Source organism: Ranitomeya imitator, chromosome 5, assembly GCF_032444005.1.
Source record: "Ranitomeya imitator isolate aRanImi1 chromosome 5, aRanImi1.pri, whole genome shotgun sequence".
In the NCBI taxonomy this organism is placed as follows: domain Eukaryota; kingdom Metazoa; phylum Chordata; class Amphibia; order Anura; family Dendrobatidae; genus Ranitomeya; species Ranitomeya imitator.
Window position 1 is genome coordinate 96,586,102 of NC_091286.1, and position 25,396 is coordinate 96,611,497.

A 25,396-nucleotide genomic window follows, 5' to 3' on the forward strand; every position below is an offset into this window, starting at 1 on the left:
AAATAGTTTTTATTGTGTAAAAGCGCCAAAACATTAAAAAAATTACATAAATGAGGTATCGCTGTAATCGTACTGACCCGAAGAATAAAACTGCTTTATCCATTTTACCACACGTGGAACGGTATAAACGCCCCCCCTAAAAGAAATTCAGGAATTGCTGGTTTTTGTTCATTCCGCCTCCCAAAAATCGGAATAAAAAGCGATCAAAAAATGTCATCTGCCCGAAAATGTTACCAATAAAAACGTCAACTCGTCCCGCAAAAAACAAGACCTCATATGACTCTGTGGGCCAAAATATGGATAAATTATAGCTCTCAAAATGTGGTGATGCAAAAACTATTTTTTGCAATAAAAAGCGTCTTTTAGTGTGTGACAGCTGCCAATCATAAAAATCCGCCAAAAAAACGCTATAAAAGTAAATCAAACCCCCCTTCATCACCCCCTTAGTTAGGGAAAAATAATAAAATGTAAAAAAATGTATTTATTTACATTTTCCCATTAGTGCTAGGGTTAGGGCTAGGGTTAGGGTTAGGGCTAGGGTTAGGGTTGGGGTTAGGGTTTCAGTTATAATTAGGGGTTTCCACTGTTCAGGCACATCAGGGGCTCTCCAAACGCGACATGGAGTCCGATCTCAATTCCAGCCAATTCTGCTTTGAAAAAGTAAAACAGGGCTCCTTCCCTTCCGAGTTCTCCTGTGTGCTCAAACAGTGGTTCCCCCCAACATATGGGGTATCAGCATTCTCAGGACAAGTTGGACAACAACTTTTGGGGTCCAATTTGTCCTGTTACCCTTGGGAAAATAAAAACATAGGGGATAAAATATCATTTTCGTGGAAAAAAAATATTTTTTATTTTCACGGCTCTGCGTTATAAACTGTAGTGAAACACTTGTTGGTTCAAAGCTCTCACACCACATCTAGATAAGTTCCTTGGGGGGTCTAGTTTCCAATATGGGGTCACTTGTGGTGGGTTTCTACTGTTTAGGTACAGCAGGGGCTCTGCAAATGCAACATGACACCTGCAGTCCATTCCATCTAAGTCTGCATTTCAAACGGTGCTCCTTCCCTTCCGAGCACTGCCATGCACTCAAACGGTGGTTCCCCCCCACATGTAGGGTATCAGCGTACTCAGGACAAATTGGACAATAACATTTGTGGTCCAATTTCTCCTGTTACCCTTGGGGAAAAAAAATTGCGGGCTAAAACATCATTTTGTGGAAAGAAAAAATGATTTTTTAATTTTCACAATGCTACATTCTAAACTTTAGTGAAACAATTGGGGGTTAAAAGTGCTCACCACACATCTAGATAAGTTCCTTAGGGGGTCTTCTTTCCAAAATGGGGTCACTTGTGGGGGGTTTCCACTGTTAAGGCACGTCAGGGGCTCTCCAAATGCGACATGGCGTCCGATCTCAATTCCAGCCAATTTTGCATTGAAAAGTCAAATGGCACTCCTTCCCTTCCGAGCTCTGCCATGCGCTCAAACAGTGGTTTATCCCCATATATGAAGTATCGACGTACTCAGGACAAATTGCACAACAACTTTTGGGGTCCAATTTATCCTTTTACCCTTGGGAAAATAAAAAATTTGGGGCAAAAAGATCATTTTTTGTGAAAATTAATAAAAAATTTTTTTTACAGCTCTACATTATATACTTCTGTGAAGCACTTGGAGGTTCAAAGTGCTCACCACACATCTAGATTAGTTCCTTAGGGGGTCTACTTTCCAAAAGGTGTCACTTGTGGGGGTTTCCACTGTTTAGGCACATCAGGGGCTCTCCAATCGTGACATGGGCTCCGATCTCAATTCCAGCAAATCTTGCATTGAAAAGTCAAATGGCGCTCCTTCCCTTCCGAGCTCTGCCATGTGCCCAAACAGTGGTTTACCCCCACACATGGGGTATCGGCGTACTCAGGACAAATTGTACAACGACTTTTGTGGTCCAATTTCTCCTGTTACCCTTGGTAAAATGAAACAAATTGGACCTGAAGTAAAAATTTTGTGAAAAAAAAGTTAAATGTTCAATTTTTTTAAACATTCAAAAAATTCCTGTGAAGCACCTGAAGGGTTAATAAACTTTTTGAATGTGGTTTTGAGTACCTTGAGGGGTGCAGTTTTTAGAATGGTGTCACTTTTGGGCATTTTCTGTCATATAGACCCCTCAAAGTCACTTCAAGTGTGAGGTGGTCCATAAAAAAATGGTTTTGCAAATTTTGTTGCAAAAATGAGAAATCGCTGGTCAACTTTTAACCCTTATAACGTCCTAACAAAAAAAATTATGTTTCCAAAATTGTGCTGATGTAAAGCAGACATGTGGGAAATGTTGTTTATTAACTATATTATGTGATATAACTCTCTAATTTAAGGGCATAAAAACTAAGAGTTTGAAAATTGCTAAATTTTCATAATTTCCGACAAATTTTTGTTTTTTTCACAAATAAATGCAAGTCATATCGAAGAAGTTTTACCACTATCATGAAGTACAATATGTCACGAGAAAACTGTGTCAGAATCACCAGGATCCGTTGAAGCGTTTCAGAGTTATGACCTCATAAAGTGACAGTGGTCAGAATTGGAAAAATTGGCCCTGTCACTTAGGTGAAAACAGGCTTTGGGGTGAAGGGGTTAAAGAAAACTGCATAACTCATACATTTATAAAATTCTGTATGTCAACAAAAAGATTGGCAATGTTAGAGGAGTTCCAAGGTTAGGGCCGTCATTTATTAACTAAAGAGTTGAGAATCGATTAAAGGGGTTGTCTGGAACGTTGACAAAAATGGCTTATCCTTAGGGTAGGTCATCAATGTCTGATCGGTGAGCGTGCGACACCTGGCATCCCCACCAATCAGCTGTTCCCGGTGTCAGCCGGAACTGCTCACTTGTGAACAGCACAGCTCTGTTGACTATATAGCAGCCGTGGCCAGGTACTGACTACCCCCTATTCGAATCAATAGGAAGTGGATGCGCAATGCGCGGCCGCGGCCAATATTCCGTTAAGTTGTGCTGTGCAACAAGCAGTTCTGGCTGATGCCAGCTGATCGACGGGGGTGCCGGGTGTTGCACCGCCACCAATCAGACATTGATGACCTATCTTAAGGACAGCTCATCAATGATAAAATCAATGACAACCCCTTTAAGTATATGGGCCTTTCAATCAGCTGACTGGCAGAGATGCCTAGAGTCAGATCCCCAAAGATCTGATATTATTGTTCTACTACAAGGGCAAGTCATCAATATTAAAAAAAATGTACATGAAAACCCCTTTAATAACACAACATTTAAAAAAGGGACAAATAATTTTCTCAACTTTCGTAAAAAAAAAAATGCAATGTGATAATTGTCTAATTTAATCAATTCCATAAACAGCGAAGGAAGTACAGATCCTGACGTGCCTACTTTTGTACGCAGCAGATAACCCTTCACTATTTGCTTAAAAAAAAACTAATTTAAGGCAGGTGAAAAAAAGACATGCAAAAAATAAATAAATAAAAAATTCAATGGGAACTAATGACATCATCGAGGAATTAGTTTCAGAATTATCTAATTAAAGATTGCATGTTTTTCAGTTTAGGATTTGATGCATTTGCTTTTTAAGAGGCTTAACTTCATCAGAATTTCTTTTAACTTTAATGAAGTACCATTTAGCTCTGCTTAATACTTCATGCCGGAGGGTCTCTTTTGGAGAGGCCTAAATTCAGAAAGCCCACAGTGAATTCTAATGTGGAGTCAAACATATCAAATAAAGTCATTTTGAAGGTGGTGCTCTAGGCTTTTTGTTTTTTTTTAAAATGCTTTCGCAGTCAGATAAAATGGTTACATATCGGTTCTGCTTATGTGTTGTGTCCTTAGGTGACCAAATCTGGAATAATTCTCCATGATTGTTAGGGTGATATTCAGGCCGATGAAAATTAATGAAGTCTTTATCAAAGAGTGTCGTCTTTGCGTTTATGCAAAAATCAGGAATAGTCGCGTCTCGTTTGTAGTTAATTAATACATTTATTCAGTGGCTTTTTTAAACAGATGAGAACCAGTTATCTGACAGTAGAAGAAATCGCTTTGTGGCTCCTTTAAACGTCTAATGCGATACAAGTATAAATGTAAAATAATTCAGTGCACAAACTCTCTTTAGATGCCGCAAACCTACTTTGACACCGCAGTGTCCTCCAGGCTGTAAAGATAAGGACAGGTGAAGGACTTTATGGTGACTGGATTATGTATATTGTTGGCTCCTATGATTACACATATCTGTCTTCGCACTATTAAAATGCTGCTATCGGCATGAAGTCATTTGGCTAGGATTGACAGGAGCGTTAAAGATCAAGCATTCAAAATCGGCATATCCATTTTATGCAAGTCATGAATGGTCCAAAATGTCCTCAGTATGGAAGCATTCTTATGATAACGCCAACAAAATGATTTGATTGTTAATGAATTAAATAATAATTAATTTTCTTCTGTTTTGGATCATTTTATGGTAAATAAAATGATCCAAAACTAACCCCAAAGGGCCAAAGAGTTGGAAGTCTTCTGATTCAGCCATCATAAAAGAAACCTAATGGACTAGGAGGCATGAGACACCGACGCCAAGTCTTGCAGTGATAATCTCCTGCTGATAAACCACTGATTTTATTGAAACAGCCTGTTGAGTGACACATCACTGGAATCAGATTCCCAGCCTCTGCAACAAGCTGCTGTAATGAGGGTCTGTCAGTAGTTCCCTGGCAGATCTAAAATGGCTATCATGGACGGCTTAGTGCTAGCCATTCGCTTACCATTTCCTAGGGTATGCCCTGTTCCTCACCTTTAAACCCCTGTACAGGGATCTGGACTTAAACAGGGGCTCCAGGGATGGAGCCATGTAGTAAGCAGCTGTTCAGTGGTGCAGACTGCCAGGAGTCATCAGGTGTTCAGGTCAGAACCAAGAAGGCAGGAAAAGTATAAAATCAGAACACATGAGGCTAGTCAGTAAAACAAGCCAAGGTCAAAACAGGACACGATACTACAAAGGAGCTTTATGGACGACTAAACCAGAAAGGCTCGAGGCTGTATCTGGCAGCTTCCAGCAGTAAGCTGGAAGCTTAAATAGGGTGTGGTGCTCTCCAAATGGCTGGGCAAGGAGCTGATAAAACCAGCTGGACATATCACACACCCACAATGTCAGACTGGACGGCACTGCAGGTCCCATCCACCTTAATCTTAGTGGCTGCACAGAGCCTGCACCGTTCAGAGCTTACGGTTCACTTATGTGACCAGCGCAGACATCACAGGAGCAGGTCCTGGTGGAGATTTGACAGCTGGTCTCAGATTACAGAGCCAAAACCTGCTGACAGATTACCTTCAACGTCTAAACCGTCAAATCATGTCAGGCACTTTCCTTCTATGTGACGCCAATTTTTTATTTTTTATTTTTTTTACATAAAAACCGATTTAGTAAAGAGGAAAAGAAACAAAACAAGAAAACAAAACAAAACTGCACAGAGTTATATATATATAATATCTTCAGATACAATAAGAAATAAAAAAAGTAATGTATTTTTTCAATTAAAAGACAGAAGTGGTGCAAACATATGTCTTCTCCCGATCTTTGGCAACAAAAAAAAAAAGAAAATAAAAGCAGAATAAAAAAATAAGAAGAAGCTAAATATATTTCAGTAACTGGCTTTAATTAGTACAAATAATTCTAGGTGGTACATTACAAGAAGCAGATACATGAAATGTTTGCACATTTTCTGTTGCATAAAAAAAAAACCCACTCCTAACAATCTAGGATGAATTGTTTGAAGAGGATTTGTGCGGTGGTTAGGGTTCAGCAAAGCCTGTATGTGTGATTGTCGGCTATGGATGAACATATTCACCTCCAAAACAGAACATATATTGCATCTTTAACAACGTTTAATCCCAGACAATCTGGCTAATGGCTCCACGACTTTATATTTTCATGCCTTGATTCATTTTTTATTCGTGTTAGGTATCAATGGAGGCACTGACGTCATTTTACGCTTTCCCTTTTTAGTTAAAAAAATAAATCAAGAATCCATATACCAATACAACCAACCCTCTGGAAATCTGGGAAAATCTGGTCTGGAATGCAGACAAAATCTCAAGAAGATTAGTGCAAGTTTCTGCCCATATCTTACAATGAAGAAACTTTGTGGAAAATGATCGCTTTATATGTCCCTGTAGGCGTATTTACTATGAATAGCGCAGCCACACTTACAAATACATTCATCTAACACATGACTTTTCAGGACTTCTACGGGAATGAAATCAGTCATTGGAGAATACATGTATGTATTGTTACGCGTGTTACGGAACCACTCAGCACCCAGAATATGTTGTGCAGTTATATGTATGTATAACTGGTTCCATGTTAGATGCATGTCCCTAATGCATCAGCCCACAGGCTGCGCCCCAGGGCAGAGGACACAATATTCCCCTTTTGTCCACCCCCACCTTTGTAATTCCCACAGTAAATATCGGCAGGCTGCGGCCATTGTAATGTATGTCTGGCCTGTCGCTTTTCTATTGGCCTGCCCTCTGTATCTGTGTGATATATTCTGTGTCCTGTGAGTAAAGTGTTGTCAGACTGGAAATACATGGAGAAGCAGTGATCTTTTATATGCGCCCATGTAACCAAGCAATTCCAGCCAGCGTCCTTCATTCAGACTCCAGCCAAAGAAGAGTGGACCTCCTGAAACACGGGGTGGTACTGAAAGAGGTACCCCAGATTGGTAGACCCCGTTACATGTATGTACGGACATTATAAAATCTGTTATTCATGAATGATAATTGTGATATTATAGGTCTATGTAACTAAAGCTGAAGATAAAAGATAAATAAAACATGGCAAAGTATTAGTGTGATGTCTGATAAGCAGATGTTACTGATTTGATATTTTGAAGCATGGTCACTGAATATTTTGTATCATCTTGGGATCAGGGGTTTTACTTGTAGTTCATAGGTCCCAAGGCAAAATCTTCTACCTAACGTGTAATTTGTAATACTAATACTCTATGGCTCTATGGCTTGGTGTCAATGCTTGTGTGAGCCTTAGGGTGCTCTCACTTTGCGTTCTATGTCACCGTCGGAGCATATGTCCAAAAGCACCTGCAAAACTGAGACCGGATGCATCCACTGACGGGGCCATAGACAGAAATGGTGACGGCAGAGTGCACATGCACTTTTTCGGGAGCGTATGTCTACAGGATGCGGACACTCAGACGCAGTCTGCACCCGTTTTGCAGGGGATTTCAGATGTATGTCCCAACGGGGACACAGAATGTAATGTGAAACCACCTGTAAAGTGGTTATTCACTTTGGACACTGTCTTTTTTAGAAGAATCACCTGATGTGGTATTAAGATGATCACAGGCGATCACTGCGGAGACCCCAGTGATCATCTTTAACTGTCTTGCAGTACCAATATGGGAGAAATAATAAAGTATTCCCATCCACAGTTCCCAATAAAATCATTGTGACATCTGTGTGATATCTGGAGACTTGTGGCCCTCCAGAATGTAGGACATTCTATGTCACCACTAAATACTCTGACTAATAAATGAGGATCCTGAATGCTGGACCATTATCTATCAAGCCAGAATTTCGTAATATGAAATTTCATGATGAGTTTACATACAATAAAGTTATTTGGATCAACATACGGTAAGAAAATGAAGTATAAAACGCCAGTTTTAATACATTCACAATATAATCCATTTATGCTTATTAGTGATGAGCGAATATACTCGTTGCTCGAGATTTCTCGAGCACGCTCGGGGGTCCTCCGAGTATTTTTTAGTGCTCAGAGATTTAGTTTTCATCGCCGCAGCTGAATGATTTACATCTGTCAGACAGCATAAGTACATGTGGGGGTTGCCTGGTTGCTAGGGAATCCCCACATGTAATCAAGCAGGCCAAGAGATGTAAATCATTCAGCTGCGGTGATAAAAACTAAGTCTCCGAGCACTAAAAAATACTCGGAGGACACCCGAGCGTGCTCGGGAAATCTCGAGTAACGAGTATATTCGCTCATCACTAGTGCTTATCCTACATTCTAACTTTTCCAAAATAATTTTTATATAATTTATATATACACTATGTTGCTGTTTTACATGTAGAGGACTACTGCTACATCAGGAAGTGTTTGCCAAGTGTAAAGCTCTTAAAAGTCAAATTCCTGTGAAAAAGCGGAGCTGGGTGTTTGAAATGATACATCATGAATGTTCACAGTCTCATGTATAGTCTAAATCCTCATCATTGTCCAAAAGAGGATCAAAGAGGGTCTACTGTATTAAATGTAGTGTTATCCCTGAAGTGGATGAGGAGCTCATACATTTACATATTGCTTCAAGATAAGATTATAAGTACCGTTTATTAAATATTTGTTCCAGTCCTTAGAGATTAGAAAATTAAAAGCTTTTTATTTCAGACTAATGACGTAATATATGGAGTACACCATTATTATTTATGTGAGAATTTAAAGGGATATTTTCATGTTGTTAAATTGCTTTAATTAGCGCGAAAATAAGCAAGTTTGCAATTGACAAACTTTTTCTATCTAAAACATCAATGGAATTCATGATCTGTCCCAGTAATTATATTAGTATAGTATAGCCATCATATTTACTAGGGCAGGTAAGGACCGTATATGGACAACTGCATATATGCAAGAATAAATAGAGAGCACCAGAAAAAGCAGTCAAATACGTCCAGTTAATGAAAGTATACAAAAAACTTTATTATATGATACAAGTAAAAACACCAGTATACAGTATGGCAGGCAGGCAAATCCCCTATATAAGCCCGCACACACCTCATAAGGGGACCGGATTAGGGTGCACTAGTATAATCATGGACAATGAGAATGTAAAATCCGTAGCAAATATGTATAATGTTCACAATGTATGTGACCGTACTGATGTATAGAGATCAAGTACCTACCACAGTGGAGGGTCACAATGTCCGTGCACGCCAACCCGGTCCTCCCCCTGCTGTCATTCTACTGCAATGAGAGCTTTTATTTTACATATTGGATAGCTGGTTTCCATGGAACTCGGCCCCAAGTGCCTGTCCAAACTCTTGTCAAGAGTGTTCAGTAGTTACATTACAGGAGAGGGGGTTAACTCCTAACATCCCAGTGAGCTTTCTCCAGCCCATTGATTTCTATTCAACAGTTAACTGCTGACCTCCCTCGCCTTCCCTCTCAGCTCCTGACATGCTGCTGTTATAAATTTTGCAAAATCACCAGCCCCCACCAAAGGCAGCTTTTTGATCATCTCCTAATCAGTGCTCTCACTGTCCCCAGCCATGTGCTTATTCAAATGCTCTATTAGATCTATAAGCAAACATAGTGATAGTTGTGTAGACTCCAGAACAAACCACTCACAGCTGAATATATTAAAGCAGAATCTGTGCTGAGCTTTATAGTTATACTAATACTATAGCTTTGCTACTCCCTAGGACTGTCACTTAAGGGGGAGAATCCGTCCTGCCAGAAACCAAGAAGTGAGAGAGACTGGAAAGCTGAATGCTGTACAAGACACAATGTTATGACTTCTGCAGCACATTTACATGGGTAGTGAACAAACCAGGGAGACAAAGAGACAAATACCTGAATCTGACTGTACCCTTTTCAGACTAGGAAAAGCCCTTCTCTGACCTGGTCTGTCCCTACCTTACGGCGGAGGTTGGCATCCTAAGATAACGCAATGGTGCCCCAACTCGACAGTGGCTTATCCTGAATGTCTTTTCCAGCTCCTAGTATTGCTAGAGTATCAATTCCTTAAGGAATCATGGAATCACACACGAAACAACTGCAACCAAATTAACCTACAGTAAAGAGAATGAATCCAACGAAGACTATCACCAGCAGGAAACAGCAGCAGGGGAATGTATATAAAGCTGCACCCGAAAGGTGAAAGTCCAGACAAATACAGTAAATGATAAACACCTGTTACCCAAAACCGACATAAAAACAAGATAACAGAACTAAGACACCCCCCAAAAAAAGTGAATCAGCTGTGGCTCAGCAGAAAGATGCCGACCACAGAACCAAATGCTCAAATTCAAATGCATATCACACAACTTGAGAATAACCCTTTAAGATAAACCTCCCTTAAATAAACTATTATCCCACAAAAAATATGTATAAAGTATTTGTCCATAAATAATGTATTAAAGAATGGACGATAAACTTTAACCCAGTCTTAAGGTAGCCATACACATTACTCTAACATGAACGATTTAACCATAATGTCCATTACTTAGGTTTCAATCAACTATGATTTTAGTCATCAAAAGACAGATCATTATCGCCTGGAATGAAGTTGGTCATATCTAACATTTTATCTAATTAATATTGACTAGTCAACTAATAATCTTTCTTTGAAAGAACACTTTCAGAATGTTCCCAGAACTCTTATACAAGTAGACAACTAAGAGTATGCATTGGGGGCTCAAAATTATTTTTGCAATTGGCTTTCATTAAAAAAATTGCATCATTTGCCTTCTACATCAGTAATAGTTCTAATGGTCTGACAGGAATTAAATAAAAATTAAAATGACGGTGACTCTTTAACCCCTTCATGATGTGACGTGTATTTACGTAATATGTTGTGTCCCAGACTTTGATGTGGGCTTTGGCGCTGAGGCCGAATCTTTCCCCACACGACAGCGGATATGTCATGAGCCTTTAACAGCGGTAGGTGGATCAGAGCTCCAACTGTGGCAGTTAAGTTAAATTCCACTGTTAGACGCTGGCAGTGGGATTTAACACACGCCAGCCAGAAGTGCATCACAAATCTCACCCATCGGTGTCCCTGCCATGTGATCGGGGGACGCCAATGGGTTTTCATGACAGCTAGGAGTCACGACAGCAGGCATTCATGGGAGATCGTGATTTCTGTAATAGTGTTGAAGCACTGCTATGTATAGCACAGGTGATTCGAAGATCGTAGCTTCAAGTCTCCTTAGGGGACTATTAAATGCAGTAATAAGTGAAAAAAAAAGTTAAGAATATGAAAAAAATTTAAAAAAACTCAAGTTAAAATCGCCCCCTTTTTGCCCTATTGAAAGTAAAACAATAAAAAAACATAACACATATTTGGTAACACTTTGTTCAGAAAAGTCCCATCTATCAAAATCTCTGATCCAGTGTTGAACGGTTGAGAATAGGCAGAAATATAAGTGTTCAGACTTCATGAATGGTTGTTTCCTCTGCAGAATGCATGCTCAACTGCAACTCTGCTCTGCCAACTGGTGGGGGTCATTGATCCATTCTATTCTGCAAGTGGATTTGGACATCCCATACCAAGCCTAAGGTGTCAGTGTTACACAAACCATTGGAAGGCGTTTGCACGACACTGGGGTATGACGTAGACGCCCAGTTATGTGTTCCATTGACCCCATGCCACCGCTTTCAAGGGCTATCATCGTACAGAACAAGATGCTAATGGAGGCTGTAATGGAGGTCTATCTGCTGTAGCAATAAGTCTTACTTTTGTCTTAGGTGCACTGATAGACAGATATAGGTCTGGACATCATTTAGGTAACACCATGAAGAGGCCTTCACCAGAGAATGTCACCTTGGTCCTACTTATGGGATTATGGTGTGAGATCACGTAATGTACAGGAGCCAGACCTGTTTAGTATTTATTCCAGGTATAGCAACAGCTTAGCGACACATTGATTTGGACGTAGTACCAGTGGTAATGCCATTTCTTCAAAGTGTCCCAAGAGGCATTCGTCCACATGATCACTTCAGGTCTCATATTGCTCATGTTGCTGTGAGCATCCAGCATGGCCTAAACGTGCTACCATGGCCTGCAACATCCCCGGACTTGTTTCTCATCAAGCACATCTGGGACATCTGGGACATCGTTGTTTGGCAATTACAAAAGGAGCTGCCAGAAGTGGAACTTTATGATTTGCCTGCCCACATGCATTGAGCGTGCCAGAACATTCCTCAGATAAACATTATTAACCTCACTGATACCATGCCATAGCGTATAAGTGCGCATATTTCTGCACATTGTGCTCATACACAATACTAAATTAATCCAAATGATTTTAAAATTTTGTCTCCATTTTCCGTAATTTGCACATCACATCGAACATGTAATTACCGAAATTCCATTACTTTTCCTTCTTGGTGTTGCAATTTCAGTGTTGGGAAATATGTATAGATATATATTTGCTGTATCGTAAGGATGATTCAAGTAGAGATCGCTTTCGTTTAAATTTAAGATTGAAAGTAACAAAGGTACTGGTGGGTTAGCACCATAGATTATTATGTTAATGTTTGCTTAAAGTAAACTGTTTTAATGCAGCTACTATGACAATAGCTAAAACATCTGAGAGCATGTTTTACAGCATACACGTGTCACGGCCGCATCATGTCTGTATAACTCCTCTACATGATGTCTTCCAGATCAATATCATGGGCGGCTTTCCTTCCCTACCTGCGTAATATGGAGTCATCATCTCAGAGCAGACTTGACAGCTAAGATTCCTAGCCTGAAATCAAGACCTTTAAAGGGAATTGCAAAATAAGAATCCCCTGTATAAGTATCACAAACCTGCACTGAAATTGTGTTTGGCTCATACATAATGCAGCTTATACATCACATACCATTGGATTTCAGAATGGAAATCTTGGGGAGTAGTGTCACTAATATATTATTGTATCATGTAGTTCTGACAGAAATGATTTAACTTACATGAAGATCCAAACCTTTAAATATAGTATATGTAATTATTAAATGCATCTAAAAATCACGATATATACTACATATCAAATGTGCAAATTAATTTATTATTTGCAAAAAAAAAATATACTGCTTTATAGTTGTGACGGTATATTCATTTGCTTAAAGAATAACTAAACTGTTGCATTTTTGCTAATTTTATCCAATGACTTCAGCATGCTCGAAAAATAAGTTAGAGTCCTCGAGCATGCATATCTTGTGGCTGTTCGACAGCCTTAATACAAGCAGGGATTGCTTGTTTGTTAGGCAATCACTGCATGTATTAAGGATCGCGAATAGCCGAGAGACATGCAGGCGCGGGGACTCAAAGATAATTTTTGTGCTCGCCGAAGTTACCCGGTTAGCATCTGAGCCTGTTCGGATAGCACGGTGAGAAATATCTCACTGTGAACTGCGGTGAACTCACTGAGCTCAGTGCTGCACCATGAAACTTTCTCTTATGGTATTAGTGGTGATCTCAATGAGGTCACCACAGTTCATCGGCCTGGCTCACACTGAAGTGAGCTGGGAATGCAGCCTCAGTGACCTGCGGTAACCTTGGTGATGTCACTGCTAGTAACTGATGCTGCATTTGCAGCAGTTCATTCTCCATGGTTTTCAGCCTGGACTGTAGCTTCTTGGCACCGTCCAGGTTGAAAACCAATTATCGCAGACATGGATTATGGCATGGGACAGTATGTCTGACATGTGAAGGATATGTTACATGGACAAAAGATGATCGTGTTCGTTATTTTTAAATAAATTTGTAAAATGGTCAGTATTTTTTATTTCAAATAAAGAACTTTATTTTGGGTGTTTTTTTAATGACAATATCACTATGGGATTAGTAATGGAGAGGCGTCTTATAGATGCCTCTCCATTACTACCTGCTGGGCTTGATGTCACCTGAAAATAGAAAGGTGACATCAACCCCACAAATATGAACCCCACTTGCCGCCACCACAAGGCAAGTGGGAGAAGCCAGGCAAAGTGCAAGAATTGGCACCTTTTCTGGGGCGGCTTAGTGCTGCTATTTTTAGGCTGGGGTGCCAATATCCATGGCACATTACCAGCCTGAGAATACCAGCCCCAAGCTATCTGCTTTAGCTTGGCAGGTTGTCAAAAATGTGGGGGAACCCACAGCTTTTTTTAAATTATTTATACACAGTAATAAAACAGTCCCCTCTCTTGGTAGACAAAAGATACATCTCAGTCTCACTCATGCAGCAATCCAGACACTGCTTCTCTCTCAGTTTGGTCAGCAACAATAAACACACTGCAGCTCCCACACTTTAGACACAACTGAGCCACTTCAGCTGCCTTTTGTAGGGCCTGCAAAACACAGACTGGAGTTATGGGAGTGATGTTTCCCACCCAGACTCTTTTGCTTGCTCCTAAATCGCAGACCCAAAATCCAGTCCCAACAAAAACCTTCTCAACAACCTACTGTTGCTGGACCCTTCAAATCCAGGACGTACATCACCGAGGCCAGCCACCTTGGTGACAGATACCTGCCATCCAGGACGTTTCCTCCTGCTCCATTAAAGCCCCCAAAGATATCTGTATATCAGATTATCTTGTGTATTATTATCCAGCTCATTATTACATAACATACCAATGATCTAATCAATGACAGCTGATGCCTCTTACATTCAGACAAGTTTCTAGCTGCACAATTTTTCAGGGATTCATTGCTAGGTCAGGCAAAGTTTGCAGTTTATAGGATGAAGTCTGTAAATGTATTCAGACTACACTATAACTAAGTACTAGCTGTCAGGAGTGAACATGAAGCTATTAATATAGGACACTCACTCAACTATCACAATGTTTTAGAATGGAGGATTGTACAGGAATAGATCACAAAGGAACAGTCATAATGATTTAGAAACAGTGATGAATTTAAAATTATCACAATGTACAGTAAGTTAAAATATTTGGCTCAGAAAGATAGCCCTTTCTCTGGAAGCAGCTGACACACTACCTAGTTACAAGTCCAATTTCAGGAACCCCCATATATTTACCATTCAAATAAATTTGTACCCATGTAAGACATGAATGTATACAGTGACCAGAGTGAAATTCTCTTAGCTCTCACTTTCTCTAGTTCGTTAAAGAGGGTCTTGCATTCTTTGTGATGCCCATACCCCTTAATATTATTTATGGGAGTTAACAAAACCCTTTTAGTTAAAGAAAACAACCTTTGCTGTGCACAAATATAGTTATGACATCAATAAAAAAATGCAGAAAATAAAGCAAACAGTATGTTGATGACAAAGATTCTAAATATATTCGATTTATTAGAGCCAAATTCTGATGTCACTTGTTGCTCTAAGTTTTTGTTTAATAGTTGGAGTAGAAGCGTTCAATCGTTCCTTCCTCCTGATCACATACCTAGTGTTGTGTAGCAGGTTATTTCCATGTAACATTGTACTAAAGTGCAGACATACCAATTTTGGTCAATATAATTAAACTATTGAACAGTTATGTTTTAAGTAGTGGCTCTGAAAATGCGTGCACACCTCCGACCTGACAGGGATACGTCAAGAATAACCAACAGTGTTTTGTAAATAGCATTTGGCATTCCACAAGAACTTAATATCACTGACGGAGGTATTTAGGAAACAGAGCAATCATCGGCGTCACCCAGTCTTTATAAGATAATAAAGTACGGTATTTGTTCTCTTTTACCGGTTACTGTATAGTATATATTGTGTATTTTACAAGTATTAGTCTACATACATTTTACAAAAACTTGTAACACTATGCTAGAGCTTGCTCTGCATTTTGGAGAGTGTAACATTTACACGAAGAACTATACAGAGCTGAATTAGGCTCGATCCATATATGTAGTTTTGGATACATAAAAAATAAAATAAAAACAAAGACAAAATACCCTGCACTAAGGAATAATTAAATAATAATAGTATATGTAACTAACATGCGGTACCTATTTTGAACAAAAAAGTGTAAAAGCCATTGCACCGCGACAAGGTGTACCAAATCGGGATGCTCTCTAACTCTTGTAGTTTTGGACTTCGTTTTTTTTCATTACAGGAGTAGAAACCTCTCCAAACTACCAATCCAATAGTAATATAACTAATGAATAGTAACGCAGTAAATCGCACAGATAAACCGTACAATTAAAGACTAAGTGGTTGTATCTACAACTATGAAGTTAAAGAACAACTTTGACTGGTGTTAACAAATATTAAATATGATTTCAAACAAATGGTAAATATATTCATATTTTACTGCATAGACTTATTTGGTCTGGCTATACAGAAAGTTTAGAGTTAATCAATAAATGGCGCAGAGTTTTATATCTACTATATAATTGTCTAAGGGTCACTTCTGTCTTTCTGTCTGTCTGTCCTTCTGTCTGTCACGGATATTCATTGGTCACGGCCTCTGCCTGTCATGGAATCCAAGTCGCTGATTGGTCTTGGCAAAATGCCCACGACCATTGCCACGACCAATCAGCGACACGGGGGCAGTCCGGCGGCAACATGGCCGCTCCTTCCTCCCCGCAGTCAGCGCCCGCTCCGTACTCCCCTCCAGTCAGCGCTCACACAGGGTTAATAGCAGCGCTAATGGACCGCGTTATGCCACGGTGTAACGCACTCCATTAACGCTGCTATTAACCCTGTGTGACCAACTTTTTTGCTATTGAGGCTGCCTATGCAGGGGCTCTGTGCGTGTGTGCCGGGGCTCTGTGCAGCGTGCCGGGGCTCTGTGCGGCGTGCGGGGTTCTGTGGGTGTGTGCCGTGGCGCTCTGCAGCGTGCCGGGGATCTGTGTGGCGTGCGGGGCACTGTGCGTGTGTGCCGGGGCTCTGTGCGGCGTGCCGGGGCTGTGCGGCATGCCGGGGCTCTGTGCGGCGTGCGGGACTCTGTGCGGCGTGTGGGGCTCTGTGCGTGTGTGCCGGGGCTCTGTGCGGCGTGCCGGGGCTCAGTCTGGCGTGTGGGGCTCTGTGCGGCGTGCCGGGGCTGTGCGGTGTGCCGGGGCTCTGTGCGGCGTGCGGGGCTCTGTGCGGCATGTGGGGCTCTGTGCGTGTGTGCCGGGGCTCTGTGCGGCGTGCCGGGGCTCTGTCTGGCGTGCGGGGCTCTGTGCGGGCTGCCGGGTCTCTGTGCCTGTGTGCAGGCATCGTCTGATGGGACTACAAGTCCCATCGGACGATGCCTACTACAGTGATAGTGATTGACACATTAACCAATGATGGGACAGTAGTAGTCCCATCATCCAGCTAATGTTTTGAATGAAAAAAAAAAACAACATACATACTACATGCATACATACTACATAAACACTAGATACATACTACATGCACACTACATACTACATACATGCTACATACTACATACATACTACATACATACAGTACATTCATACATTACATACAATACATACAGTACATTAAACATAGAGTACATACTCACCATTACTTGATCCCCGGAGCCAGTGTCATCTGTAAAAAAATATGAAAATAACAAACAACCAATATACTCCCTGCCCGCAGAAATCTACGAGTGTCCCACGACGATATCCCATAGAGAACGGCAGCATCAGCTGATGCGACCGCTCTCCAGGGGCTCCAGGAACATAATGACGGGAGGAAGGTATCCTTCCACACTGTATTCCTCTGCCGCTGTAAACAAAAATAGTCCCTAGTCTCAATTTTGGCATTGCTGTATGAGAAATTTCCCCACCCAGCAATTGCCATAAAGTGAGACTTTGTCCTAAGGTAACCTCAGTGATGCACTGCAGGAGCCATTGTCTCCTGTCAGTGTGTCACTGAGGGTCCGATTGAGCAGTGACATCACCCGATGTCACTGTTCTATAGGGGAGATCATCGTGGAACACTCGTTATTAATTGGACTTCGGCGGACAGGTAGTATACGGTTTATTATTTTACATTTTTTGCAGGCGCTGAAGTATGGTAAGTGTGGTGCAATGAAGAATATTAAAATACTTTTTTCCTAATGTGTGTGTTTTATTAACCCTTTATTACTATTGGACTAATAATGGATAGGCGTCTTATTGACGCCTCTCCGTTATTAACCCGGCTTAATGTCACCTTACAATAGCAAGGTGACATTAACCCCTTATTACCCCATATCCCACCGCTACATGGGAGTGGGAAGAGAGAGGCTAAGTGCCGGAATTGGCGCATCTTACACATGCACCATTTCTTGGGCAGCTGCAGGCTGGTATTTGTAGCCGGGGGGGGCAATATCCATGGCCCCTCTCTAGGCTATGAATATCAGCCCGCAGCTGTCTGCGTAGCCTTTCTGGCTATAAAATATAGGGGGACCCCACGTCATTTTTTGGGGGGGGGTCCCCCTATTTTAATAGCCAGTAAAGGCTACGCAGACAGCTGCGGGCTGATATTCATAGCAGGCTACAAATATTATTAATCCAATAGTAATAAAGGGTTAATAAAACACACACATTAGGACAAAAGTATTTTAATATTCTTCATTTAACCATACTTACCAAACTTCAGCGCCCGCAAAAAACGTAAAATAATAAACTGTATACTACGTGTCCGCCGTAGTCCAATTAATAACGAGTGTCCCACGACGATCTCCCCTATAGAACAGTGACATCGGGTGATGTCACTGCTCTATAGGTCCCTCAGTGACACATACCTTAGGACAAAGTCTCACTTTATGGCAATTTCTGCGTGGGAAAATTTCTCATACAGCAATGCCAAAAGTGAGACTATGGACTATTTTTTTTTACAGTGGCGGAGGAATACAGTGTGGAAGGATACCTTCCTCCCGTCATTATGTTCCTGGAGCCCCTAGAAAGCGGTCGCATCAGCTGATGCTGCCGTTCTCTATGGGAGATTGTCGTGGGACACTCGTGGATTTCTGAGGACAGGGAGTATATTGGTTGATTGTTATTTTCATATTTTTTTACAGATGACACTGGCTTCGGAGAACAAAGTGACAAGTAATGGTGAGTATGAACTCTATGTTTAATGCACTGTATGTATGTACTGTATGTAATGTATGAATGTATTGTATGCAGTATGTATGTAGCATGTATGTAGCATGTATGTAGCATGTATGTAGCATGTTTTTTTTTTCATTCAACACATTAGCCGGATGATGGGACTACTACTGTCCCATCATTGGCTAATGTGTCAATCACTGTCACTGTTGTAGGCATCGTCCGATGGGACTTGTAGTCCCATCGGACGATGCCTGCACACAGGCACAGAGCCCCGGCACGCCGCACAGAGCTCCGGCATGCCGCACAGAGCTCCGCACGCCGCACAGAGCTCCGCACGCCGCACAGAGCTCCGCACGCCGCACAGAGCCCCGCACGCCGCACAGAGCCCCGGCACGCCGCACAGAGCCCTGGCACGCCACACAGAGCCCCGGCACACACACAGAGCCCCGCATGCCACACAGAGCCCCGGCACGCCGCACAGAGCCCCGGCACATACGCACAGAGCCCCACACGCCGCACAGAGCCCTGGCATGCCGCACAGAGCCCCGCACGCTGCACAGAGCCCCGACACGCTGCACAGAGCCCTGCATGCCACACAGAGCCCCGGCACACACGCACAGAGCCCCGCATGCCACACAGAGCCCCGGCACGCCGCACAGAGCCCCAGCAGGCCCGCACAGACCCCCGGCAGGCACGCACAGACCCCCGGCAGGCCGCACAGACCCCCGAGAGGCCTGTACAGATCCCCAGCAGGCCTATACAGACCCCCCCGCACACACAGACATGCACAGTGTCCGCCCACGCACCGCCCACAGTCTTACCCCCTCCGGAACAGGATGTAGAAGGACAGAAAGGGCTTATTTACATTCCGATATTTGTGTCCCATTGACTTGCATTGGTATCGGGTATCGGCGATATCCGATATTTTTTGGATATCGGCCGATCCAATCCGATACCGATACTTCTGGATATCGGAAGGTATCGCTCAACACTACTATTTAGACATTCCCAATAACCAACCAGTCTAAATGCACCTCTCAGCCTAATACAATTATCAGTGATTTTTCTTGTACACAAAAAAATTGAAAAATTTTCATCAGTGTTTTAGATCCCATATTCATCAGAGTTTGGTCGGTGTTTCAATTTTTATCATCAATGCTTCATCAATGATTTTCCCATATGAAAAAATTACAAAGATTTTACAAAGATCTACTCATTTCAAGGTTAATCACAGACACGACACAGATTGCACACGGATGCCATCCATGTGCTGCAAGTGATTTTCATGGATCCATAGACTTGTACGGCTTATTTTGATCCATGACTTGGATCGAAGAAAACGGACATATCGCTAATATTTCTATGGACATGTGGTCCACAAATAAAACACGGACAAGTGTGCAGCTCCACGTATTATAATGGCTACATGAAAAACACGGATAGAACAAGTATGAGAAAAATGGACGTCTGATAATTTCAGGCAGAAATTAAATATCAAAGCTTTTCTCAACTATAAAAAAGTGTTTTAACACAGTAGGTAGGCAAACAAAGGATACGAAAGGTAAAAGTAGAAATATGTACAATATGTATTTCCTTCCTCTTTCATCCTCTCAAAAACGGCATGTGTGAATCTGGCCTTACAAGTGCAGCTCAACCTTTGGAGCTTGTTCACACAGGGGGTAAAATGAACACAATTACTACACGAGTCAAAAACATACAGAAATATTATTGCGAATTTCAACCTTTACAAAGGATGAAATCTGTGGTAGAAATCCTGGGCTTAGGTTGAAATGCTGCAGACTTAACATCCATATTGCATGTAGATTTCCAAATGTGTGAATGAGATTTGGTGATCTTTGCGGCCAGTGTCAGAGTGGGGTGCCAAGGGTCCACCAGTACCCAACTCCAGGGCCCCACTTTTTAGCAATATGCAAATGTGACATTATCCTCAATCACAAATGTATATAATTAATGAACTGGGCAGATTGTTACATGAACAAGATGCTGCCTTTGTACATAGCGATTCGAGTAAATTGATCCAAGTAGTGCTCATATAAGAGAGTGGTGACGCACTCTCACCCAGCGGCCCCCCGGAGGATTCTCCTGATCTCCTGTGGGCCAGTCCAAGCTTGTTTGGAGCTTTATCTTGCAAAATGGGAAATCTGCAGAATATTAAACCAATGTGAACATACTCTTAAGTCACTTCCACATACGTAGGATGCAAATTGTAGAAGAAAACAATCGGTTGTACAGAATTTGCTGTGAAATCCACACAAAATCCCCACATGTAGATTCTAAGTTTCCTGGGGATTTAACCCTGTGCATGGCAAAAGATGTAATCCACTGAGAAAATGTGCAGTATAAATTGATACACTCCGGATTTTAAATCCATGCCGCAAAGCTACGAGGATTACTGGCAGATGTAAGTACAACACAATGATATGGCTTTACGGGACCTGTATTGAAAATCGGGGGGAAAAATCTGCAGATTTCAGGCCACTCTCTGTGCTTGTACATCTGAAGCAACAATTACTGTAACTCGGAATCAGCGCAAGAAAAGTAATGCAATTCTTACACTCGTATTTACAATGTTACTAAACTTTTTATGTAGTTTATACCTGTGTAAAATAAAAATAATAATAATAATGATAATAATAAAATGAGGAGATGCAGTGTTATATGCCGTAATTCTGGACAGGCTAGGTCTGCCAAACAGCAAGTAGAAGGAGATCCCCCTCTATGACGTCCATATGCTATAATACGTCATATGAAAGGATTGTCCTCAGCAGACAACCGCTTTAGTCATTTTGCAAATGTGAGAAACAAAAAGAGCATCATTACAAAAAATACAATATCATGAAATGTTCCTAAATTGTCATCTAGCGAGAAAGATTTTATTGTTTTCAGCCGTTTATCTCATCACATTGTGTGCAAAGACCTACAAAAAAATAAAAATTGAAAACCCCACACAAGGAAACTCCATGTTCATACGACTTTACTATCAAGGTTAATTGTTATTGTGTCACTGAATACATTGTGCACATATTCTACAATATCTAAATGTGCATAGAAGAACAGATCTTCCCAGAAGGTAAGAAGAGAAAAATAGGTCACTCCGTCCATTCGTATTCTCATGGCGGTGACAGCCACAGTTACCTCCGTGGACCACTCCGCACTTTGCAGCGACAGTGTAGGGGCAGAGACAAGCTGCAGCTTTACGTGATTCCACTCTTATGTTCAGTGTAATCCTTGTACCTAAGGGGTTTTTTATACAATTTTATTCCAAGCCCAATGAATGTTTTATATAGGTCAGCAACTGGCAACCTGTGGTTTATTCAGCTGTCCAGCCAACACTTGTATGATTCATAGTCACTAGGAGCAGTGGACATCATAGCAGTTGGAAGGCCAGAGATAACCTTCTCAGGGGTCATCAGTGTTCGCACCCCCGGCACATTTCACGTTTATTGGCATATACATTTGGTCAGCTGCTCATGGACACCTGCCTTTCGTTCCATCAAGCATCAGCCTCAGGATGACAAAGCTTTTACTACTAATCTAAACATTTTTACTAGGAAGTTCTCAGACCACCGGGAAGACAACTGCTTTCAGCAAGTACAGTATCACTTTCCTTTCACCTGTTCACAACACTCTTTTTCCAGTCAATCCCCAAGTTCATCCTCGGTTCTAGTCCTCTGAAAAGAGGGCATTTTTATGGTGCCCCCAAAGGGTATAAATTCATATGTCTGCAGATATGGCAGAATTTAGTTTGCTAATAGAGCTCAGGTTGTCTGCTGTAGCAGTGCACAGTTTGTGAGGCACAGCAGAGCCCAGTTCGTCAGTAACCCCCATCCTTGGTCATAGTCCATAGTGTCTTACAATATGATGCCTAAACAAAGGCATTTACAAATGTACCTCCGCTTTATTTGTACATAACACTATTATGGCAACATTACTGCAAAAGCATGACTATGCTATCAAAGTAACGTAATACAACATTGCAAAACCCTTGGAACCAGAAGAAAAAAATACTACAGACTTGTTTTACAATTCTGACTTATCATTAATCATAATCTTCTATCTATGACACATAACTGACTTGTCAAGAACCAGAATTTGCTGGCAGGAAAGCTCAATTACCCCAAGGCTTGGATCCTCGGGAGATTCTCCAGCGTGAATGAAACCATGTGCCTTGTTAGGAAGATTTTATTGTGATTTGTGGATACATTCATGCGCTGATCCCAAATGGCCTTTAATACTTTATACAATTCTAACAATAATTGTCATCTATGGATAGTAGAATATATGTAGGCAGGCAAAGCAACTTGTGTAGTCTCAGTGTACGGTCTGGATGAATGGGGATGCTGCTGAGTCACAGAAGAAATGGAAGAAAATCATCTTTCAGGTTCATCTGACCTGAGTATAGAATCATCCAGTGACCCAGGAGCAGTCGTGAAATAGTTAAATCTGGAGATCTGTAGTAAAATCGCCAACCAGTGGCTTTACCAGGTACAGAATCGACTTAATGGCAATTTACAAGCTTGTGGTTTGTTTTAGAAACTGGGTTGCGTAGTTCTCCTGCAATGACACTTTACTGGCACCTATTTATTAATATCTAATAATAATAATAATATCACTATTATAATTAATAATAATAATAATAGTAGTAATAATGACAATAATGTAGTAATAATAATAATAATAATAATAATAATAATAATAATAATAATAATAAATGTAATCATACAATATAATGGTAGAAATAATAATACTAATAATAATAATAAATGTAATATAATATAATGGTAGAAATAATAACAATAAATGATACATGTAACAATAATGCAATATAATGGTAGAAATAATAATAATAATAGATCCAATTACCCCCAATATAATCATCAATCATGAACTCTGCATCTCTCCTTTACAGTAGTTGCCATATGAAGGCACTCTAGAGATTTTTGGGCAGCAGATGCAGAGTGTGGGCACCATGCTGCTTCCTGCCAAGCATGACTCTGTACCACTTCATTATTCCATGCATTACCCATGTATAACTGTGTGCAAGAATAAAATTGCCTACAACCTCTGACCCCCAACTGACAACGTTGGGGTTAATGCCCCTATGTGAAAGCATCCATATGCCCAGGCTCCTGGGGGGCACCCAGGTCTCCCAGTTAACAGTACACGGAAGGAGAACTCACCCAGGATTTCAGCCCAGTGGCACACAGCAGAGGCCAGCAGCATGAGGCAGCCCATGAAGCACATCTGCCCCAGCAGCAGCGCTTTCCTTTTCCTGCGGGTCCTGCTCTTCCTCTGCCTGGGCTCCAGCATCCCTGGCATGGCACAGACCTGGCACTGCTCTCCCTGTGTCAGTGCAAGCAGAGTCATGTCCACATCCATAAAAGACTCTCAGTGGATAAAATAGCAGAGCTGCCCTGTGCGAGGTGTGGAGAGAGCAGGGACCGTGCAGTGTGCAGGGACCGTGCAGTGCAGTCAGGCGAAGACTTCTTCCAACTCCTTGTGCTGTGCTCCTAATCCATGTTACATGCGTCTGGGCAGATCACACACAGGAGGCAGCATGATGCAGGCAGCAGGGGAAGGACACTGGGCTGGGGGCTGATCATGGGCTGGGAGCTGCTGCTGCTGATCATGGGCAGAGAGCTGCTGCTGCTCAGCGCCGATCCTGGGCAGAGAGCTGCTGCTGCTCAGCGCCGATCCCGGGCAGAGAGCTGCTGCTCAGCGCCGATCCCGGGCAGAGAGCTGCTGCTCAGCGCCGATCCCGGGCAGAGAGCTGCTGCTGCTCAGCGCCGATCCTGGGCAGAGAGCTGCTGCTGCTCAGCGCCGATCCTGGGCAGAGAGCTGCTGCTGCTCAGCGCCGATCCCGGGCAGAGAGCTGCTGCTCAGCGCCGATCCCGGGCAGAGAGCTGCTGCTCAGCGCCGATCCCGGGCAGAGAGCTGCTGCTGCTCAGCGCCGATCCTGGGCAGAGAGCTGCTGCTGCTCAGCGCCGATCCTGGGCAGAGAGCTGCTGCTGCTCAGCGCCGATCCCGGGCAGAGAGCTGCTGCTGCTGCTCAGCGCCGATCCCGGGCAGAGAGCTGCTGCTGCTGCTGATCATGGGCAGAGAGCTGCTGCTGCTCAGCGCCGATCCCGGGCAGAGAGCTGCTGCTCAGCGCCGATCCCGGGCAGAGAGCTGCTGCTCAGCGCCGATCCCGGGCAGAGAGCTGCTGCTGCTCAGCGCCGATCCTGGGCAGAGAGCTGCTGCTCAGCACTGATCCCATGGGACGCTTGTTACATGGACACACATGCAGCTCCTACCAACAAAAGCAAGTACAAGGAGAAACCTCTCTGCTCAAACTTTACAGTCAGCAGCACAAAAGCTTCCAATTCCTCCGTCAGCTCCGCTCTCCGCCTTGCTCCTCATCCCCACCCCCTCCAAGTTTGATTTTTTTTCTTATGCAGTTCATAGGCTGAAGTCAGATCCTCGTTCACTTCTTATTTGTGCTCCAGCCTGCCTGTATAGCTGATGATTACAGCTACACATAGACATAAAGGATATTGTGACTATGTTCACACTTGTCTGGTTTGTCATAGATCTGGGTTAGAATCTTTGGCAGAAATTTGAGGTTGATTTCTGCCACATATTCCCAGTAGATCTGCACATGGATTAACCTCATAGCAATTTAATGGGGCTAATCTAC

At 42.2% G+C, this 25,396-nt stretch overlaps 1 protein-coding gene across 2 annotated transcripts in view; it reads right to left on the reverse strand.

The window, feature by feature from the left end:
* Positions 1–25,115, reverse strand: part of SLC24A3 (solute carrier family 24 member 3) — a 515,596-nt gene extending 490,481 nt beyond the window's left edge. The window contains exons 1-2 of one of the 2 annotated variants that reach the window (XM_069768939.1): positions 24,706–25,114; positions 23,901–24,342 (exon numbers count right to left, since the gene is read on the reverse strand). In XM_069768939.1, the coding sequence (XP_069625040.1) occupies positions 23,901–24,099 (199 nt within the window). In that variant the 5' untranslated portion in view covers positions 24,100–24,342; positions 24,706–25,114. Of the gene's footprint in view, positions 1–23,900 lie in introns of both variants that reach the window. The other variant, XM_069768940.1, reaches the window with a different exon arrangement.
* Between the last annotated feature and the right edge of the window lie 281 nt (positions 25,116–25,396).